At 42.6% G+C, this 17,297-nt stretch overlaps 4 protein-coding genes across 8 annotated transcripts; 3 read left to right on the forward strand and 1 right to left on the reverse strand.

The window, feature by feature from the left end:
- Positions 1–332: 332 nt before the first annotated feature.
- si:ch211-106h11.1 (volume-regulated anion channel subunit LRRC8D) lies at positions 333–5,211 on the reverse strand. Its single transcript, XM_047572084.1, has 6 exons — positions 4,902–5,211; positions 3,955–4,320; positions 2,975–3,547; positions 2,635–2,885; positions 2,121–2,498; positions 333–2,039 (listed from the first exon to the last, which is right to left on the reverse strand). Exons 2-6 carry the CDS (start codon positions 4,303–4,305, stop codon positions 917–919), a joined length of 2,676 nt encoding a protein of 891 aa, XP_047428040.1. The 5' UTR covers positions 4,306–4,320; positions 4,902–5,211; the 3' UTR covers positions 333–916.
- A 1,258-nt stretch (positions 5,212–6,469) lies between these two features.
- LOC124997420 (serine/arginine-rich splicing factor 2-like) lies at positions 6,470–10,083 on the forward strand. Of its 5 annotated transcripts, none has more exons than XR_007110971.1 (4): positions 6,471–7,056; positions 7,478–7,820; positions 8,062–8,723; positions 9,852–10,083. XR_007110971.1 is itself a non-coding variant. In XM_047571097.1 (3 exons), the coding sequence occupies exons 1-2, from the start codon at positions 6,695–6,697 to the stop codon at positions 7,797–7,799; spliced, it is 672 nt and encodes a 223-aa protein (XP_047427053.1). In that variant the 5' UTR covers positions 6,470–6,694; the 3' UTR covers positions 7,800–7,820; positions 8,663–10,083. The 5 variants fall into 5 exon arrangements, 3 of the variants coding, with proteins under 3 accessions (XP_047427053.1, XP_047427052.1, XP_047427051.1); XR_007110970.1 differs by having other exon boundaries at positions 8,663–8,723; XM_047571097.1 differs by having other exon boundaries at positions 6,470–7,056; positions 7,490–7,820; positions 8,663–10,083.
- A 1,396-nt stretch (positions 10,084–11,479) lies between these two features.
- Positions 11,480–13,442, forward strand: eif1 (eukaryotic translation initiation factor 1). The gene is made up of 4 exons (XM_047571098.1): positions 11,480–11,676; positions 12,385–12,548; positions 12,714–12,815; positions 12,963–13,442. The coding sequence occupies exons 1-4, from the start codon at positions 11,646–11,648 to the stop codon at positions 13,005–13,007; spliced, it is 342 nt and encodes a 113-aa protein (XP_047427054.1). The 5' UTR covers positions 11,480–11,645; the 3' UTR covers positions 13,008–13,442.
- A 160-nt stretch (positions 13,443–13,602) lies between these two features.
- Positions 13,603–17,252, forward strand: si:ch211-198p11.6 (guanine nucleotide-binding protein subunit gamma 4). The gene is made up of 5 exons (XM_047571099.1): positions 13,603–15,008; positions 15,518–15,566; positions 15,661–15,771; positions 16,305–16,442; positions 16,780–17,252. The coding sequence occupies exons 2-5, from the start codon at positions 15,561–15,563 to the stop codon at positions 16,864–16,866; spliced, it is 342 nt and encodes a 113-aa protein (XP_047427055.1). The 5' UTR covers positions 13,603–15,008; positions 15,518–15,560; the 3' UTR covers positions 16,867–17,252.
- The last annotated feature ends 45 nt before the right edge of the window (positions 17,253–17,297 follow it).

The raw sequence follows: 17,297 nt of genomic DNA on the forward strand, positions 1-17,297 counted from the left end.
TAGAGGAAAAAGCTAGATAATGGATTATTTTTTTGAAAACTGTAATTAATATTCTATTTGAGTTTTTTCATTTGTTTTAGGTCATACAAAATGTGTAAATTTAATTTCTCCATATGTTGCCAGACTGATTTCCTGGATGTGAGATCTAGACTTCAAATTAATGTGTTAAAAACTACTTGACTACATTTAGTGTGCTAAAAATATTGAGTTTCATTTTCTACTAGCAATCACAGGAATGAAGCATCAGTATAGTTTAATTTGTCCTCAATACTGATATTTATTATACATTAACCTGATCCCATTATTACAAATAACAACAGGCAAACAAGTGCTGACAATAAAGAGTTTATTTATGTATGGGAGACAAATATTACCTTCTAGAAATAGAAATTCTATCAGTTCAGTCACATAAATACTTTGGGTGACTATTTCTCATAATAAATAAACCAACAAGATGCAATTATAAACAAACAGATAAACAACTGTTCACAAAGACTAAAACGCCTGGTATTACGAGAAATAATTAATTTACATTACAGAATATACTGTATTTAGAGATATCAATACACATGTTCATTTTATGTCAGTCTAATCTGTATTAATACAACAACATTTTCTCCGTTCCAAAGTTACTGATGCAGCCCTGAAAAATACACAGTATTTGTGAAAGTTTTGTCCACTCTCAGGAAAACTGTCTTTGGATCCCTTTATGCACAACAGTGTCAAGAGTAGCTGGGCACTCATTACCCACTCATCAGTATGGTTTGAAAATTAAAATTACAAATTGAAAAATTATATTCAAAAGAAGTAGTCACTGCAGAATCAGCCCAACGCACTGTAAAAACAAATGAGATTAAAATGTGTAAACTGCATCAGTATCGAAAGTGTCTAAAGGATGTTAGTCTTGCCATTAGTCTTATATCTGTGATTCCAGGGCCGAAGAGAAGCTCCACTCTGTAGGACAGAAGTATGGGAAACTGTCAGACTCTGGCCGTGACTGATCCTCTGAATGTGTAGCAGTTGGGGCACAAGAACAACGCAGGAAGTCCCTGACATGTGGAGGCAAAGAAAGAAACAGCCAATTTTCCACCAGGAGCCCACCTCCATGCAACCCAGAGCAGCAGCCCAGTTCTGGAGGCAGGTCTTCCAGACTGTTGCTGCGCAAGTCCAACCTGCACAGCTGGTTTAAAGCCGCAATCCCCCTGGGTAACGAACTGAGAGAGTTGTGAGCAATATTTAGGATGCGCAGCTCCAAGCAGCAACTGAACAACTCAGCGGGCAGACTCTCTAACCTGTTTCCACTGAGGTCCAGCTCTGTGAGCAGCTGCAGTGCCTTTACCTCCGCAGGAAGCTCCGCGAGCAGGTTGCCAGCGAGCAGGAGCCTCCGAAGGCGTCGAAGAGTGAAGAGTACCGGGGGGAGGCTCTGAAGCTGGTTGTTGGACAGATCCAGAAGCTCGAGGCATCGAAGCACGCCCACACTGCTTGGCAGCACCAAAACACGGTTGTAAGCAAGTCGAAGGCAGGAAAGACGACGCAGATGAGCCAGGCTTAGCAGTTCCTCTAGGGTTCTCAAGTTATTATGCTGCAGGTCGAGCGTCCGCAGGTTGGTCAGCGCTAGCAGGGCTGAGGGCAGTCGCTCCAGCTGGCAGTCCTGCAGCTGCAACTCTGTCAGGTCGACCATCCGCTTCAGACCTGTCAGAACAAGGAGCCGGGTGCCCTCATTATAGATCTCCAGTCTCACCAAGCTGCCGGCCACCTCACACAGCTCCCCTGGGATCCTCTGCAACATGCCTCGAATCACAAGCACACGGAGGTGACGTAGCTGGCGCAGGCTTCCCAGCGCCCAGCTCCGGCCCACCCCACCTTCACTGCTTAAGCGTCCTGAGAGGTGGAGCTCATGTAGGCTCCGGAGGGACAAGACCCAGTTGGGGATCTCTGACGCCTGAGTGAAGGTGAGGTGGAGGACCTCCAATCGTTCCTGGAGGACCACCAGCGCACTGGGGTCCACAGCTGCTGTGCAGTGGTACAGATGGAGCTCTCTGTTTTGGAAGAGTCCAAATTAAGAAAACACGAAAGCGAATGTGTGTAAGATGAGTACATTCCACGTCCGTACGACTCACCTGAGGCAGGTCATGTTTGACACCTGTGCGGTAAACCTGGCATCGGTGATGAGCTCCAGTTTGAGGACGTGAAGCTGGCTGAGGGCGAAGAGGGCTGGAGGAAGGCGAGGCAAGGCGACCAGCTGCAGCCTGGAGCAGCCGCCTGCATCTACGCTGATCATGGCTTGCAGCTTCTCCTCTCCCCAGCGCCTCTCCAGGTTTTCCTCCAGCAGCCGGCTCTCACTGACCGGGGACAAAAACACGGAGAGACGCTGGACGAGCAAAGGGTCATACTGGTCCAACATGTGTATCAGAAAGGCCAGGTCATTCCTCAGGTCAGGGACATCTCTTAGAGAGCACAGCTCCTTTATTGAGTGGAAGGAATATTGTCGTAATGAGCTGATTAGGGAAAGAACAAAAAAACAGAAAAATATGTGAAATTCTGCAGCCTAAAAACAAAGTATTACACTCTAATCCTATTGGCAGGACTCTGCATGCTCCAAATCATGGGCATTTTTTTTATAGTAATTCTGACCTGTGTAAAATCCAGCCGAGGGTGTAAAAATTAAGCAGCCCATATAGCCCGAGCAGGGTTAAGTAGGCCAACAGGAGTTTGTGTAGAAGTGATGAGAGCACATGGATGCACTCAAATGTAACGTAGCCCACCAAGGCGTGCTCCTCAGGGTAGCAAGTGTGGTTGAAGGACAAGGAGCTGAGAAGAGGGATGGTGTAGCTCAAGATGAGCGTTACCATCAGGAGTTTGAATAGTGTCTGAGCCAAGTAGACCTGACAGGACAAACACGTTAAAGGGAATCTGGTTAGTTATAAATGAAAGTTACGATAACAAAGGAGAGCTCGACAAGACAATCTCCTACCTTATAAATCACAGCTGAGCTTTCGCAGTGGGACCGAAATTTCCGGACCCTTTCAAATAATGCCCTGGCCTGTTCCCCATCGCTTTTATCCAAACTGATTACCTGCCTGGGGCTATCAGCCATGACTGTGGGCTTGGCAGAGGGAAGGTTTCCGAAGGATAATGAAGACACGGCAGAGTTGGAGGAGAGAGTGGAAGGACAAGGCGACGGAGGAGCCGCAGAGGATGCGCTATCCGACCTCTTCAAAAGAGGGCTGTCCGTGCCCGAGTCCACGCTTGAACGTCTCGTGCGGGTAACCGGGGACGAAGAGGATGTCGAAGGAGGCTGGAGGGGTCGTCGCTCCTCCTCCTCCACCTCCTGGATGTTCTCCTGGCGAGCGGCGTGGGACAGGGCCTGAGAGGTCCAAGGCGACTCGCAGCACTTTGCCAGGATGGCGAGGAACTGCTCAATGCGGGAAGAGGTGTGGGGGAAGTGGAGCCAGAAGGAGCCGCTGGCCACCAACACTAGGGACTGTAGCAAGGCCATGTAGGGGAAGAAGCGGGAGCACAACGGCAAAGCTTCATGGTAGCACACCTAGACAACCAGACACATGAAAATAAATAGTTGAAGGAATATCGACATGTATACAGCAACATCTATATTTTTATCACCATTTGAACACGGTTTACATTTCCTCACCCAGTCAAGTTTGGTTCATTCTTGTTTTTGTTTTGTTACAAATTAGCTTCTAAATGTCACACTAGCTAGATGTTAGCGCTGTCCCCCATTCTGGAGTAAAGCAACACTTTAAAAAAAGCCTGTTCAACACAGAGCTGGGTCTTTGGTACAGTACAAAGGTGGAATGGGTGGCCTAGTTGTTCCACCAGGTGAGAATATCACATATAAGTAATGCATTGTTAACATAAAAATAATGATTACTGGCTGCTCTGAACAAGTGGCAAAATGTGTGGAAATGGAAAAAGCAGCCAAACGTTGCGTACCTGACTAATGTAAACATACTGCTGGTAGACCAGATGTGTGCGTCGCCCCCGAGCTACAGAGTGGAGATTTGGGCTCAGGTTGAGAGGAGGGTTCACGAGCGGTTTAGGAGATGGAGTCAGGGCCACACCACCATTAGCTGAGGGACCACGGTGGCTGTTATTTCCGGTCATAATTGGATCCAAGGGAATGCATACGACCCGGTCCCTGGAGAGCTGCTCGGTGCAAGCCAGGACAGACGCCATCAGCATCAGGACCACCAGGTAGTCCATGAAGACCTCCCACCATGGCTTCAGCAGCTTAGACCTGTTCTGATGCTGATTCAGAGGAGCCAGCTCCGACAAGGAAAACATGGCGTCCTTTGGATCCTGCAAGGGTGACAATGAAATGACAAACTCTAGAAAAAAAAATGTATGTCCATATAATGTGGGGTCACCACATCTGGTAATAGCATTTAAAAGATGCATCTAGTTTCCATTCAAACACACCTTATCTGAACAATTTAACTATAATACATGGACACCATAGTTTACAGAATACAATGTACATCAACAGCAAATTTGCTTTGAGATTGTCATGTTTTTTCCTGTGTTGTGTCGTGTGGAGTTGTTTGCTTATGTTGCCAAAGAAACCTGATTCAATCTCAAACTCAAACAGACCTGATTAAACAGATGAACTTAACGTCAGAGGGTTGGACTCTAAGCTTGCAAGCAACTTTCAATTTAAAGTTTGCTTATTCAGTGATTATTACGTGATGTTACAAATGTGAAAGAGAAATTTTGTTTTTTTTTAATAGTTAAATCAAAACCATTTGGCATTCAAAGTTCTGTTAATCTAAACTTATTAAAACTTTGCTCCTGAAACTTTGGCAACATCATGGCAAAAACACAAATCACATCAGGACAATTCACGTTGTTCTAAAACAAAACCCAGATCAGCCCTTACCTACCTGGATCAATAACTTGTATTCCCCTTCTCTCTCTATTTCCAGTGAGCAGCTCACAGGCGCTCACAGAAACTTCAATCCGGCGCTGTCCGGTTCTGCTGTGAAAAGCTCCGACAACTTTCAACAAACTCCTCCTGAGCTGGCCGACACACGGATTTTCAAGGGTTGCCATGGCAGCGAAGGATGTGTGGCTGAAAAATCCAATTCAGTAGCAGAAGCCCGTTCAAGAGGCTTTGCCCGTACACTTTAACTCCTTCAGACCTAAAACTAAAGAGGAAAACAAGGATTTCAACTATGGGTCACACATTAAAGTAAATAGAAGTTAAGATGGTAAATGGGTAAAAGTATTAATGAACATTACTAGTACATATTACCAGTTTGTGGAGTTGTCATGGACCTCAAGGATGATGATTTGCTGGCTAAAGCATGTTGAATCTATGTCAGAGAACATTTGCCAGAGAGATCACTGGAGCACAATAAAAAAGGTTAAGTCATATCAAGTCATATCAATGTCAATATATATATATGTAGATGTTTCCTTTCTGATACACATGATTGCATTTCCAGAGTCGAAGAAGAAGAAGAGTCAAAAATGTTTTATTTAAATCAAGAAGTACACATGAAAGTGACATTAGTTAGCTTGACAAGGACAATTGTTATCCCATTTGATTATAGAACATGCCACCAAGTCTGCATCAGTGCAGTTTATCTTCTGTACCTGCTTCCTTGAAACTGTTGAAGCTCTTGATAGCTGTTTACTATGAAAACAGTGAGATTGAAAGTGTCAGTTCTCGTAAGATGTGTATGATCAGTCAAGAACATTTTTCTGTAAATTCAGCCTACCTCTTTATTGCCACAAAATAAGTAAGCATGAACATAAAACCAGAGCCAAGGATAGTGACGTTTAAAATATGGTTCCCTTCTGCACTCATTTTGGGGGATATGTAAATTCCTCAAAGAAGTACACAAATAAATCTGCTGTGGTGGAGAGCAGACCTGAGAATGCAAGGAGAGGGAGTACAAATCAGGGGAAGTGCTTGAAACTTTTTCCCCACCAGATTCTAGTCCTTTCACAGAACCGTAAAACATGAATTGCTCCAAATCTGGAAGAGACAGCCATGTGAAAGAATCAGGAGGAAGCTCACTAGCAATGAATTAACTTAACTCAATCCAGTTGTTGTTTTTTGTTCATGGAAATGTGATATTATTTGAGTTTAATGGTCGTACTTTATTAATGCGGATAAAACGTGCACTCTTTGCAACCCACATTTGCTCAAACTGACCGACCAATGAGAAATAAATTAATCTTTTGTGAGCTAGCTAACTGAGCACACGCTGCACGAGAAATTGCGCAACTTCCGGTGAAACGATAAACAACATAATGCAAAAACGCTGTAAATATGTTCAAAATAAATACACGAATAAGCGAATAAATTAAAAGCAGGATAAACATCATGTCTTACATTCTTAAAGGGCGGCGTATTTTTGTTTTTATTTTTTTAAATCGATTTGTTTGACCTTTCCACTAGATGGCGCCAAACAGGAAACTCTGACCTTAACTACTTAATAAGACAGACGAAGAAGTCTACCGTCCTGGTTTCCGGTAGTAGTAGACGCGCGGGCGAAGTTATAGTGCAGAAGTCCTTAATTTAGTTATTGTGCATCTTCAGAGTTTATACGGTCTTGTAATTCCGTGTGAGATACGCCTGTATTTTCCGTGGACTTTTTTTTTGTAAACACGCCAAGTCTTTCAAATCTATTTCGTCTGTTTTGAGGAAGGCAGGCTAACCACCACCATGAGTTACGGAAGGCCTCCGCCAGACGTCGACGGCATGACTTCCCTCAAAGTGGACAATTTAACGTACCGAACCTCGCCTGAGACACTCAGGCGCGTTTTCGAGAAGTACGGCCGCGTGGGGGACGTCTACATCCCCCGGGACCGCTACACGAAGGAGAGTCGCGGGTTCGCGTTTGTTCGGTTCCACGACAAACGGGACGCGGAGGATGCGATGGACGACATGGACGGCGCGCTGCTGGATGGTCGGGAGTTGCGTGTTCAGATGGCCCGGTACGGGAGACCCCCTGATTCTCATTCTGGCGGGGGACGGAGAGGTGGCCCGACCCGGAGACACGGCGGATATGGACGCCGTAGCAGAAGGTAAGAAGAGCACAGTTAATTTATTTATTTATTTATTTATTTTTAAACAAATCAGACTCCATTGACGAATTCAAGCTACTCAGCGCGGCCTCGAACCACTTAACAATACACACATCTTTAGAATAAACCTGACTTATTAGTACAAACAATCAAGGCCCGGGTAAAATACAAATCACATCTGTGAATCATTTAACCAAAATAATGTGGTGACACAGATTTAAACTTTATGGCTTAATCTTTGCACTTGAGGTCCAGCTTATCAGCTCACGTCTTGTTTTGTTTTTCTCCTGAGCACGTCTTACTATATTTGTATGTCACACGTTGCGAGCTCCAGCGAGTTCACTTCAGCCCATGTTTCCTCATTTCACCGCCACTTGTTTTCACATCGCTGACCATAACTCAACCCACTGAATCCATTCAGCTCTTCCCGCAGCCCGAGACAGAGGCGACGCAGCCGATCCCGCAGCAGGAGTCGCTCTCGCTCCCGAAGCCGATCCCGCTACAGCAGGTCCAGGTCCCGGTCCTACTCCCGGTCCAAGTCCCACTCCCCCAAGACCAAGAAGCCCAAGGCACAGTCCCGCTCCAGATCTAGATCCAAGTCCCGGTCCAAGTCCAGGTCCAGAAGCCGCACCCCGTCCTCCAAAAGAGGGTCCAGGTCTAGATCCAAGAGCCAGCCCAAGACGACGATGGCGGCGGCGGAAGCGGCGGCGGAAGCAGCAGAAAACGGAGGCGATTCTTCGTAGAGATCAGCACATCAGTATCAGGTGAGTTCTGATAAGATGCTGCTCACGGTCAGCAGGTTGTTAGCAGCAGCAGGTGGTAAGGTAGTAGTGTGGCTGGTAGACTGTTCCCTTATGGCAGCCATTTAATTAGTAATTCTAATTGTTCCAAAACATTTCATCAATCCTCTTTTGCAACCTCATACCCAATAAAATAACAAATAAAGTAATTTTAACACATTCTGTTCTGACGGTAAACCAAATCTGGAATTCTCTCCTTCCCAAGCTGCTTCGTCCAGTTTGCTAAAGTGGAGTTTGAGCTGAGGCAGATTGAGCAGGTAGAAGGTGTTTGCTGAGCCGCCTGCAGCTGGTGAGGGTTTCTGTGCGGCGGCGGCGGCGGCAGCAGCAGGGTGGAGGCAGTCAGTGTTGGGGTTTGGTGTCGAGGTACGTCTGCCTGTCCGCCGTCGGACATAAGTTGTCCTCCGTGGGTCGCGTCCCAAGCCACAGTTTGGGGGACGCGGGCGCTTGAGGGGACCTGAGGTTTGATCGGCTTCCGCTTCCGTGTCAATCCCTCCGGCATGCAAATGAATGAACGCAGTGTTTGCGTTATTCAGACCGTCTACTCGAAAACCCGTAAACAAACCCGTGGTTTCAGAAGGCTCCTATTTGATTGCAGCCAAAAGGTAAAATTAGGATTTAAATGGTGAGTCAAAGTATGTGACGGTTTGATTTTGAGTATTAGGATGCAGTATAATAATTACATATGTTAATATATCAACTTTAAATTATTGTTCTGGTTTTATTTAGCATTTCCATTTAAGAGTTCTGCAAACACATGTGGTGAACGGTCCACTTAACCTAACGTGTGTTTGTTTTGATGCTTTCAGTTGAAGACGACACAGCTCCCAGACTGGATCCCAAACACGCAACGTTGTCCAGCTGTAAAAGGTTGTTATTGTGTCTTCCGTGCTTTTGTCAGTTTTACTCATTTGGCCACAGAAAGGCTGTTTAATTTCACACACATTCATATGCTGTGATTTGTATTTCCTTTTCTTCTTTTTCTTTGTTTTTTTTTTTTTGTTTTTTTTTTTTATATATATACACCAGTTTTTGATTTTAGAAGTCTGTGTATAATGTCTATTTGGATCTGGTTTCAAAAGAAATGAGCGTGTTCCTCTTCTCCCAGTCGCCTCTTTCCTTTCACTTCCTCTCCCCGCAGCCCGTTTCGTGAGAGCTCGGGTTAGCCTGGCTTTCTCTGGATCGGAATAACTTGTCAAAGCTATTCCGATCCAGTCACATGCGACATGTACTTAATCAGGAAACTCAATTATTGCAGTGCCAGAAAGGAGGGAGAAAAGCATGAATATAGGGCGTGTTGACAAGTGTTGGTAGGCAGCTTCGTGCGTATTACCGTGGAGACGGAGGTAAGGCCAGAATTAACCAGCTGACGCTAACCACACCTTTCATGTCAACACAACTAGGATAAATCTGGTTATTTCAGCCCTCTGTGTTTTACATGAATGTGAATCTTTTCACTCTCAACCTCTGTTGTAGAGATTCAGGGAAACATTGAGTCACACAGAACGAAGTAAATCAGGGCAGAAAGCTCAAACTCTGCAGCTTTATCAAAACCATTTTTTTTTTTTTTTTTTTTGTAATAACAGGAACGTTTGTTTTTCAGTTTTACTAACTGCATTAGTGAAACAGACTTTCTGTCTGACGGTTAGGCTGCATATTTCTCCCCACACACACGGGTTCCTCCACATTCATGGAAGATACACCTGGTTGAAATAATCCAGGATGATGCTTTCAAAATATCCCTCTTTTTCTTTTTTTTTTCTTCTTCTTTAAAATCTGTATGTAAAAGAGTGTCAAACACGTTCAATGAGAAGAAATGATTTTACATAATTCCTTCTTGTATCTCATTAAAATTCAGAAATTCATCAAAGACTCGTATCTTTATCTTCTTTAGTTGCTGCAAATCTGTGTTTTTTTTTTTTCTGAACTCTGTATTAAATATACATTTTTGATGCTAATCCTGCTTGTATGTTTTGTTTTTTTTTGTACTCGGTGCAGTTGTGCAGCAGTTGAGTTTTGCTGGTTAGCTGTTATGGTGGCGTGTTGCTCTGCTGAGTGCTTGGATGTATCCAGTATTCTCCAGACAGCTCCTGTGACTACAGTGGTACGGTTGCTACAGTCTCACTCTTGATACAATGAAATGCTTTTTTTTTCTGCCCCCCCTCCTCTGCAGCCCGATGTGACTTTCATTAAAGAGTTGCTGTTTTGTCTATGACAGCCTGTTCTCTCAGCTGTGTGTGTGACGCGTGGTCATTTACATAGAAAATGGCTGCTACAGTAAAAAAAACAAATTCTTTCTGACGTTCACAGGCAACTAGTTACTTTTTAGAGCTGAACAATCTGAATAAAGAAAACCAGGACAAACTGTTTAATTATATGGTGATTGGTTTATGTCTCATCGCTGGTTGTAACTGATAAGGAACGGTTTAAACATTATTAAACTAACTACGGCTTTCATACAAAGGTGTTTTAAAGACAGGATTGAAGATTTAAAATGAGCTAGCATAGGAAAGATGCCGCTAATACTTAGTTACTTATTGGGGTAGAAATTAAGAAAAACAAAGTAATGTCCTCTTTGAGCCATTTTTGTGGAATCTGTACATGGAGGACTTGCCATCACTTATGGACCAATGAATTGTGAATTATACCAGCGACATCTAAAAGAAACTGTCAGGACGTCTGACCATGACATAAATCTTGAGAGAAAGACCAAAGCACACAGGTCGATCTACAAAAGGATGGTTAAAGATGAACAAAACTAATTGATATGAAATGGACAAGTCAAAGACGTGACTTTGGAAGAACCTGAACGGGCTAAAATCCCCCCGGTCTGCTCTAAACGACTTAGGAGTTATCTGAGATGCTGAACTATTGTTATTACCCCACAAAGGTACCACATACAGAAAATTTGCACGTTACAGAACTATACAAATTATTAACTATCTTGAATAGACAAATGTTTGTAATATTTCTGTTTCATTTGTAAGATTCATTTTTAAGAAGCACTGCAATTGCCAATAAATAAATTTACTTGATGTACTGTAAAACATATCTTGAAAAAAGATGCGATATGGAAACTGTTCCACAAATCTAATGTGATGAGTGATGAGGCGTCATGTGTAGATGCTCATTTATTCTTAGAGGTCACAAGACTTTTCAGTATCAAACAAAGTCCGCACCTCCACACACAGAACTTAGGGAAGAAGTTAAGCTCTGATTAAAGTCAATAATAATATATTTTATCCAAAGAAAAAAAAAAGACTAGAAAAAAGAAGCACATCATAAATATAATTAATATGAAACCCACCCATTTCTTTACAGCTTTTCAAGGTAGATTTTTTTTTTAAATAATACTTAATAAATGTATTTTGTTAGACAAAACCCTCGTTTTTACTGGAATTGTCATTAAAGATGTTTGTGGATGTTTTGGTAATTTTCCTCCTGGGATGATTAAATGATGACTAAATTCTGATCATCGATACGAATTCTGATCCAATGACGTCACTTTTCCCAGTAACGTTGAGAAACATTAAGGGCGTGGTAGTCGGCGACGTCCAATGCGTACGTCAGAGACGTGCAGACGTAATCTTCGGGGCGGGGCTATAAAGGCTTGTTTTCCAGTACTCGGACTTCGACGATCTCCATTTTGTGAGAGCTGTTGTAGCTGAGCCGACCGACGTCCCCCCCCTCCCGTGAAAAGGCAAAACCCAGAATCGACAAAAAAAGTCAAAGTTAGCCGACGTACCGCTCGCTAACCAAGTTATTATCTGAAAGGAAAGCAAATCTTATCGTATGTCCGCTATCCAGAACCTCCAAACTTTTGGTAAGTCCTTTTTTTGATGAAACTGAACCGTGACATAAGGTGGGGGAAGGGCGATTGCTAGCGGAGCTAACGTTAAGCCTCTAATATCGTCGAGGATTTATTGTCTTCGGAGCCGATTTTGAATATTTGTCGTGTCTCACACGCTTTAAAGTGGTTAGATGTACATTTGTAACCCAAATGTAAATCGTTAAAGGATTAATGTCGCAGTCTGGACTGTGATTTTAGTCGACGCGTAGGCCTCTGCTAACGTTAAGACGGCCGCCATTAGGCCCAAAAAAATTTTCAGCGTTTTCAAAGCCGTAGCTAAGTCAACATATTTGCTAACATCGCCGAGGAAATGGTCGGCACTGCTGCTGAAACGCTTTCACATTTTATTTTTTACTGATTTACTATGCTGAAATAGTTGTAACTGTAACCCGATTAAGGCAGTGAAAGCAAACGTTGCTCGGCAATGACTCCGCTGTTATTCACTCGGTGTTAGCTTAAGGTGCAGTTTAGCAGTTGTTTAGCACGACCGCCTGCGCAGTTCTGAAATCTGACCCTTTAAAAATAAACACTGAACATTTTGCCATGCCAAAATAGGCACAGGGTGGCTCGTCAGTACGGATATGGTAAATGAGATGAGCAGTGCTGAAGTATTTTGGTCAATATTTTCCAACTCTTTTTTTTTCTAACAATGTTTATTGTCTTGTGCCCCCCTTTCCACAGACCCCTTTGCTGATGCAAGTAAGGGTGATGACCGCCTCCCAGCTGGGACAGAGGACTCCATCCACATAAGAATCCAACAGCGGAACGGCAGGAAGACCCTCACCACTGTCCAGGGCATTGCCGCCGACTATGACAAGAAGAGGCTAGTCAAGGCCTTTAAGAAGGTACTACACCCGGCCATATTTTTATCCCCCCCCCCCCCTCCAGTTACAGCACCTGTCTTTGTGGGTGACTGCTAATCTTCAGAATATAGTAATGTAGGTTGATGCGTGGCCTTGTTTCCTGTCCTGCCTGACGCTGACTTGTTTTTCTGTATTTGCTCTTAACAGAAGTTTGCCTGCAATGGGACAGTGATTGAGCACCCAGAGTATGGTGAAGTGATCCAGCTTCAGGGAGACCAGCGCAGGAATATCTGCCAGTTCCTCAAAGATGTAGGTCTTTTGTTCCCTATATATATTTTTTTTTTTTTTTTTGGAAAGGGTTGCCTGCTGTTAGGATTAGTTTGGGGCGACTAGCACAGAATTCATTCAACTGTCACGTTGTCTTCAGTGAGTAATGTTTTGTTTTTCTCTTTGCAGATTCAGCTGGCCAAGGAGGAGCAGCTCAAAGTCCACGGCTTTTAGAAGCTGCTCGCAGCCCTCTCCCCTCTCTCCGGGAAGGCTATTAAACTCACCCATCCCCCCCTCCCCTCCTCTCTTCCCCCCTCCTCTTATGTGCTGCTGTTGCTCTTCCTCCCCCTACGCCTCCCTTGCGACCCCACCAACTTCTATTAGCTAACACGTGAATTACCTCTGACAAACATGGGACTCTGTAACACCACTGCCTCCCTACGACACCGGGGGGCAGGCTCGCTCTCTCAAAGACACACCACTGCAGCTCCACACAACATCAGGGATGAGTGGTGATGACCCTCCCACAAACACTTCCTTCCTCATCCCCTTTATTTCCTTTTTAATTTTTTTTTCTTTTTAGATCTTGTGCTGCAATAATGCACCATTTCATGTAACGTTTTTGTTTTGTACTTCAAGGTGTTTCAATAAACAATGAGTCTCCATGTATTGGAGTGGAGTGGTGTCATGGGAATTGGGGGGTGGGGACGGGTTTGTGCGCAGGAGGGTCACATTTGTTTACGACTGAATTTATGACTAAGTGGAAGGAGGATCCAGGATGTTTTTCACCTAAAGTTATTTATCTCCTTTCATTCTGTTCAAGTTGTCCTTGAGCAGCGTTTACGCAACAGGCTGCCGACTCATCGCAGAGCTACTTTTAAAGTACTGAACGTTGTCGCCACCATTAAGGAAATTCTTGATTTGCCCTTTTTGTTTCTCACAGTTTTTTTTTAATTTTTTTTTTTTTTTCTCTTCTATATATAAAGACCTTTTGAGATGACAGTTAAGTGGTCTTACTCTGGCCAAAGCGAGGCCTGTAGTTGAGTTGGTTCAGTGCGATCAGACACTAGGGTGGGAAGTGAAGGCGAATGCTGGTTGTCCTGAACTCAGTGAAGCTGATCTTGTGAAATGCAACAGTCTTCCATCGTGTTGACTAGTAAACAAAAAGTTTCCTACTCTGGCGATTGACCGGCTTTCTGGTTGGGTCCCACAACTAACCCGATACCAAACCTGTGGTTATGGACTCTTGAATCTTAAATTTCCTGCAATGCAATAATTTATGAATGCGTAGCTGTAGTGATGAATTAATGCAGTTAAAAAATCAAAGCCATGACCAGGTCACACTGTGACTGGAGTGATGGAGAATCTGTTTTGCAAATTACACATTTGGTTCAATAAAAAATTTCTGCAGTTGATAACCCTGTGTGAGTGGTTTTACTTCTCTGCAGTAACGTTAATGTACATGCACGAAGTTATATCTCGCATAAAATACATGAGAAACCATATCTAAACAGACCTTTATTTTTATGATTCAAAAAAGGTGCATTTGTGCTAGTACTGCTTAATCTAAGCCCAATTTTGGTGGTTCTTTCACTTAACACATCGAAATTATTTCTTGCTCAAGTATAAATGGTCTCACCTGTACATAGATTTTTGTGAATATGGTGTAAATCCTATATCAACAATACAAACTACACTACATGCACTTACCGTTTATTGAACTTCTGGTTAGATGCTAAACTGCATTTCGTTGCCCAATACCTGTACGCATGTGTAATGAAAATAAAGTTGAATCTAATCCACTTTTACACTTGATATTCAAATGTATGTTTCAAAACATGTCTAAATCCTAAATAATCCTATAAACTGCCATTGTGACATATTTCTTCCTTTATGAAGAAATGTGTAATTAATGTATATGCCATAAAAAAAAATCACCCAGATCTTAGTTATTTATATTGTTTATTACGGTTTCCTCGTGGCATGAGTTTTATTTCCGAGTTCACCCTTTTTGTCCCTTCCGGGGATCCTTACGACTCCATAGCAACGGCGCTGCCGCCAAACCCCTACCCTCAGTTTGTTTGTTTTCAGCAGCAAAGCGGAGGGACATCCAGTTATTGTGTCTTTCTTCAATGTTTAACGATGAAACATGGCAAATCTGACATTTTTTCCAAAAGCACCGGAGTTTAAATGCAGTATGTACACACCGCTGAAAGCAGAGCAGCACTCAGAGCGGTAAGTTGTTGGCTAGTTGTGTGTTTTCACAAAATGGCCCGTGCATCTTTGTTTTGTTCTGTAAAACGACCCCACGTTTTTAAGGATTTTAATACTTTATTAACAATTTTATTGCTGTTGCACTTTTTAAAGAATTATTTGGGGTCATGACTGAAGGTGAATACATTTTAAAATCGGTCCTTTCTGACTACTTATACAGTAGAATACCCGGAATAAAACAAAAAAGACGAATTTGTGCCAAACCAAAAATGTTGAAATGATATGATATGACTTCCAAAGAATAATTAAAAAACTGCCAAGATGATATGAAGATAAAACAGTGGCCTCTCTAAAGAATTAAAAATAAACCCTTTGCCTACTTTACTCACAAATCCATGTATGTTAACAGCAACATATCTTATTTACATATATATAAAGCAATAGTAAAATTAAGTGCTACTGTATCAGTCAGCATGTAAATAAAGCGTCTTTAATAACTAGGTTTTAATTCTGTTTTTTCTTTTCTTAAGTCCTAGAATTCACTGTGATAGTTAAAGGTGTCAGGACGATACAATGGAAGTAAGGAATCCTTTTATTTCATTTAATCTTAAAACTTGGTGTGTGGCATCCGATCAGATCTGCTGTTAAACGTTTGTCGGTTCGTGTTTCTCAGGTGTTGCCCATTTGGCAGCTTGCTATTCCGCTCCCAGCGGTGCTGATGATTACCGTGAGTCTTTACATGGTCGTGCTGGTGATTGGACTGTGGATCCGATACTGCCTTAAGGTTGGTGTTGCTGGCCCACTCACACAGAGGGCTTCATACAAACTGCAGTGAGTTTGTAAAATGTTAGGACTTCATTTGTATCTATATTCTTAAAAAGTAGTTTTCTCTTGAGTCAGGGACTCGCAGGGAAGATATCAACGTTCCAGCTTCTATTCAGCACATATTTGATCCATTAGAAGTTAATACACAAGCTGAAAATATTTACAATGTCTTCAATCACCTCGTATCTAAGTGCACGTCAACAGTGAAATAACAAGAAAAAATGCTCCGTCACATGACAGGAAGGCGTCTTTTCACTAGAGGCTTTTTACTGAAATGTAAGAATGCAGGATTTACAGATGTTGCATCATATGTTGTGATAATAATAATAATAATAATCGTAGAATGGATGCACAGGGTGGACATAACTTGTGAAAAAATGTGGATTGTGATGGTGGAAGGGGAAGATAGCGGAGTCCCGTCTGGAAATACAGTGAAATTAGGCGTTTTAGAAAATAAATTCTAATGTCTTGTTACTGTTTCCTGTCTCAAAGGATAGCTGTTCTTCAGAGTGCAGTGACTGCTGTCCAGACATTTCGCTGTGCGAGCAGTGTTTCAGGCTGGCTGAGGCCTGTGAGTGCAGTCTGCTGACGTTTGGAGCAATGTGTAATAATTCATGCGCTTCTCCTTCTGTAAGTAAAAATGGACACTGTCATATCAGTTAGAATCCTTAGAATAAAAGATAATAATCATTAATTTTAGTATTGATGCTGCATGGAGAGAAGTACGTAGGCGCGTGTTAGTCATAGTTGGTTGTTCTCTGAAAATACTTTACTAACCACCATTTAAATAATCCCCTGTGCAGAAATTAGTTTGGAACAGGTGATTGTTCTAATAAATAAAGTATTTGTGAATATTTGTGAATACAGGAATCTACAGAGGATAAAGAAGTGTTCTCAGTATGTTGTATTTAATAAGATGCAGGATGGATTGTTTTTAATGAATGTTTTGATGAATGTTTTCCCACAGTGTTTCAAATGGGATTGCGCCTGCACCTGCCAGCCTCCCGAATGCGAGTCCTGCAACTGTCTCTGCTTCGAGATCAGGATCAAGTAGAAGACGAGGGTGGAGGAGTCTATCCATCCCACATACCATCAATGACACGGAGTCATCCGAGGTTTTACAGTGGAGAGGTAACAAAGACAATCTAATGATTCATCATTAGGGCTTCAAACCTCTTCTCGCTGAGCATCAGCATGACCTCTTCATTTTTGATTAAGGATCGAAACTTATTGTGTTATTGCCGTCATATGGCAGCGCCTTTGTAATTTTAATTTTATGTGTGTGCGACGTTTTCCTCTAAAAGAGAAAGACACTCTCAGTAACCAGCCTCTAAATGAAAATCCAAGCTTGTTGTTCGTAAACGTTTAGAAAATCTAGTTTATTTTATACAATCTGTTCTTTTGTACATTTCATTAAATTCTGAAATATTTTAAATTGGATTCATGAGCTGGAATTATTTGACTGTCACGTTGTCAGCAAACATT

Source organism: Mugil cephalus, chromosome 20, assembly GCF_022458985.1.
Source record: "Mugil cephalus isolate CIBA_MC_2020 chromosome 20, CIBA_Mcephalus_1.1, whole genome shotgun sequence".
In the NCBI taxonomy this organism is placed as follows: Eukaryota; Metazoa; Chordata; class Actinopteri; order Mugiliformes; family Mugilidae; genus Mugil; species Mugil cephalus.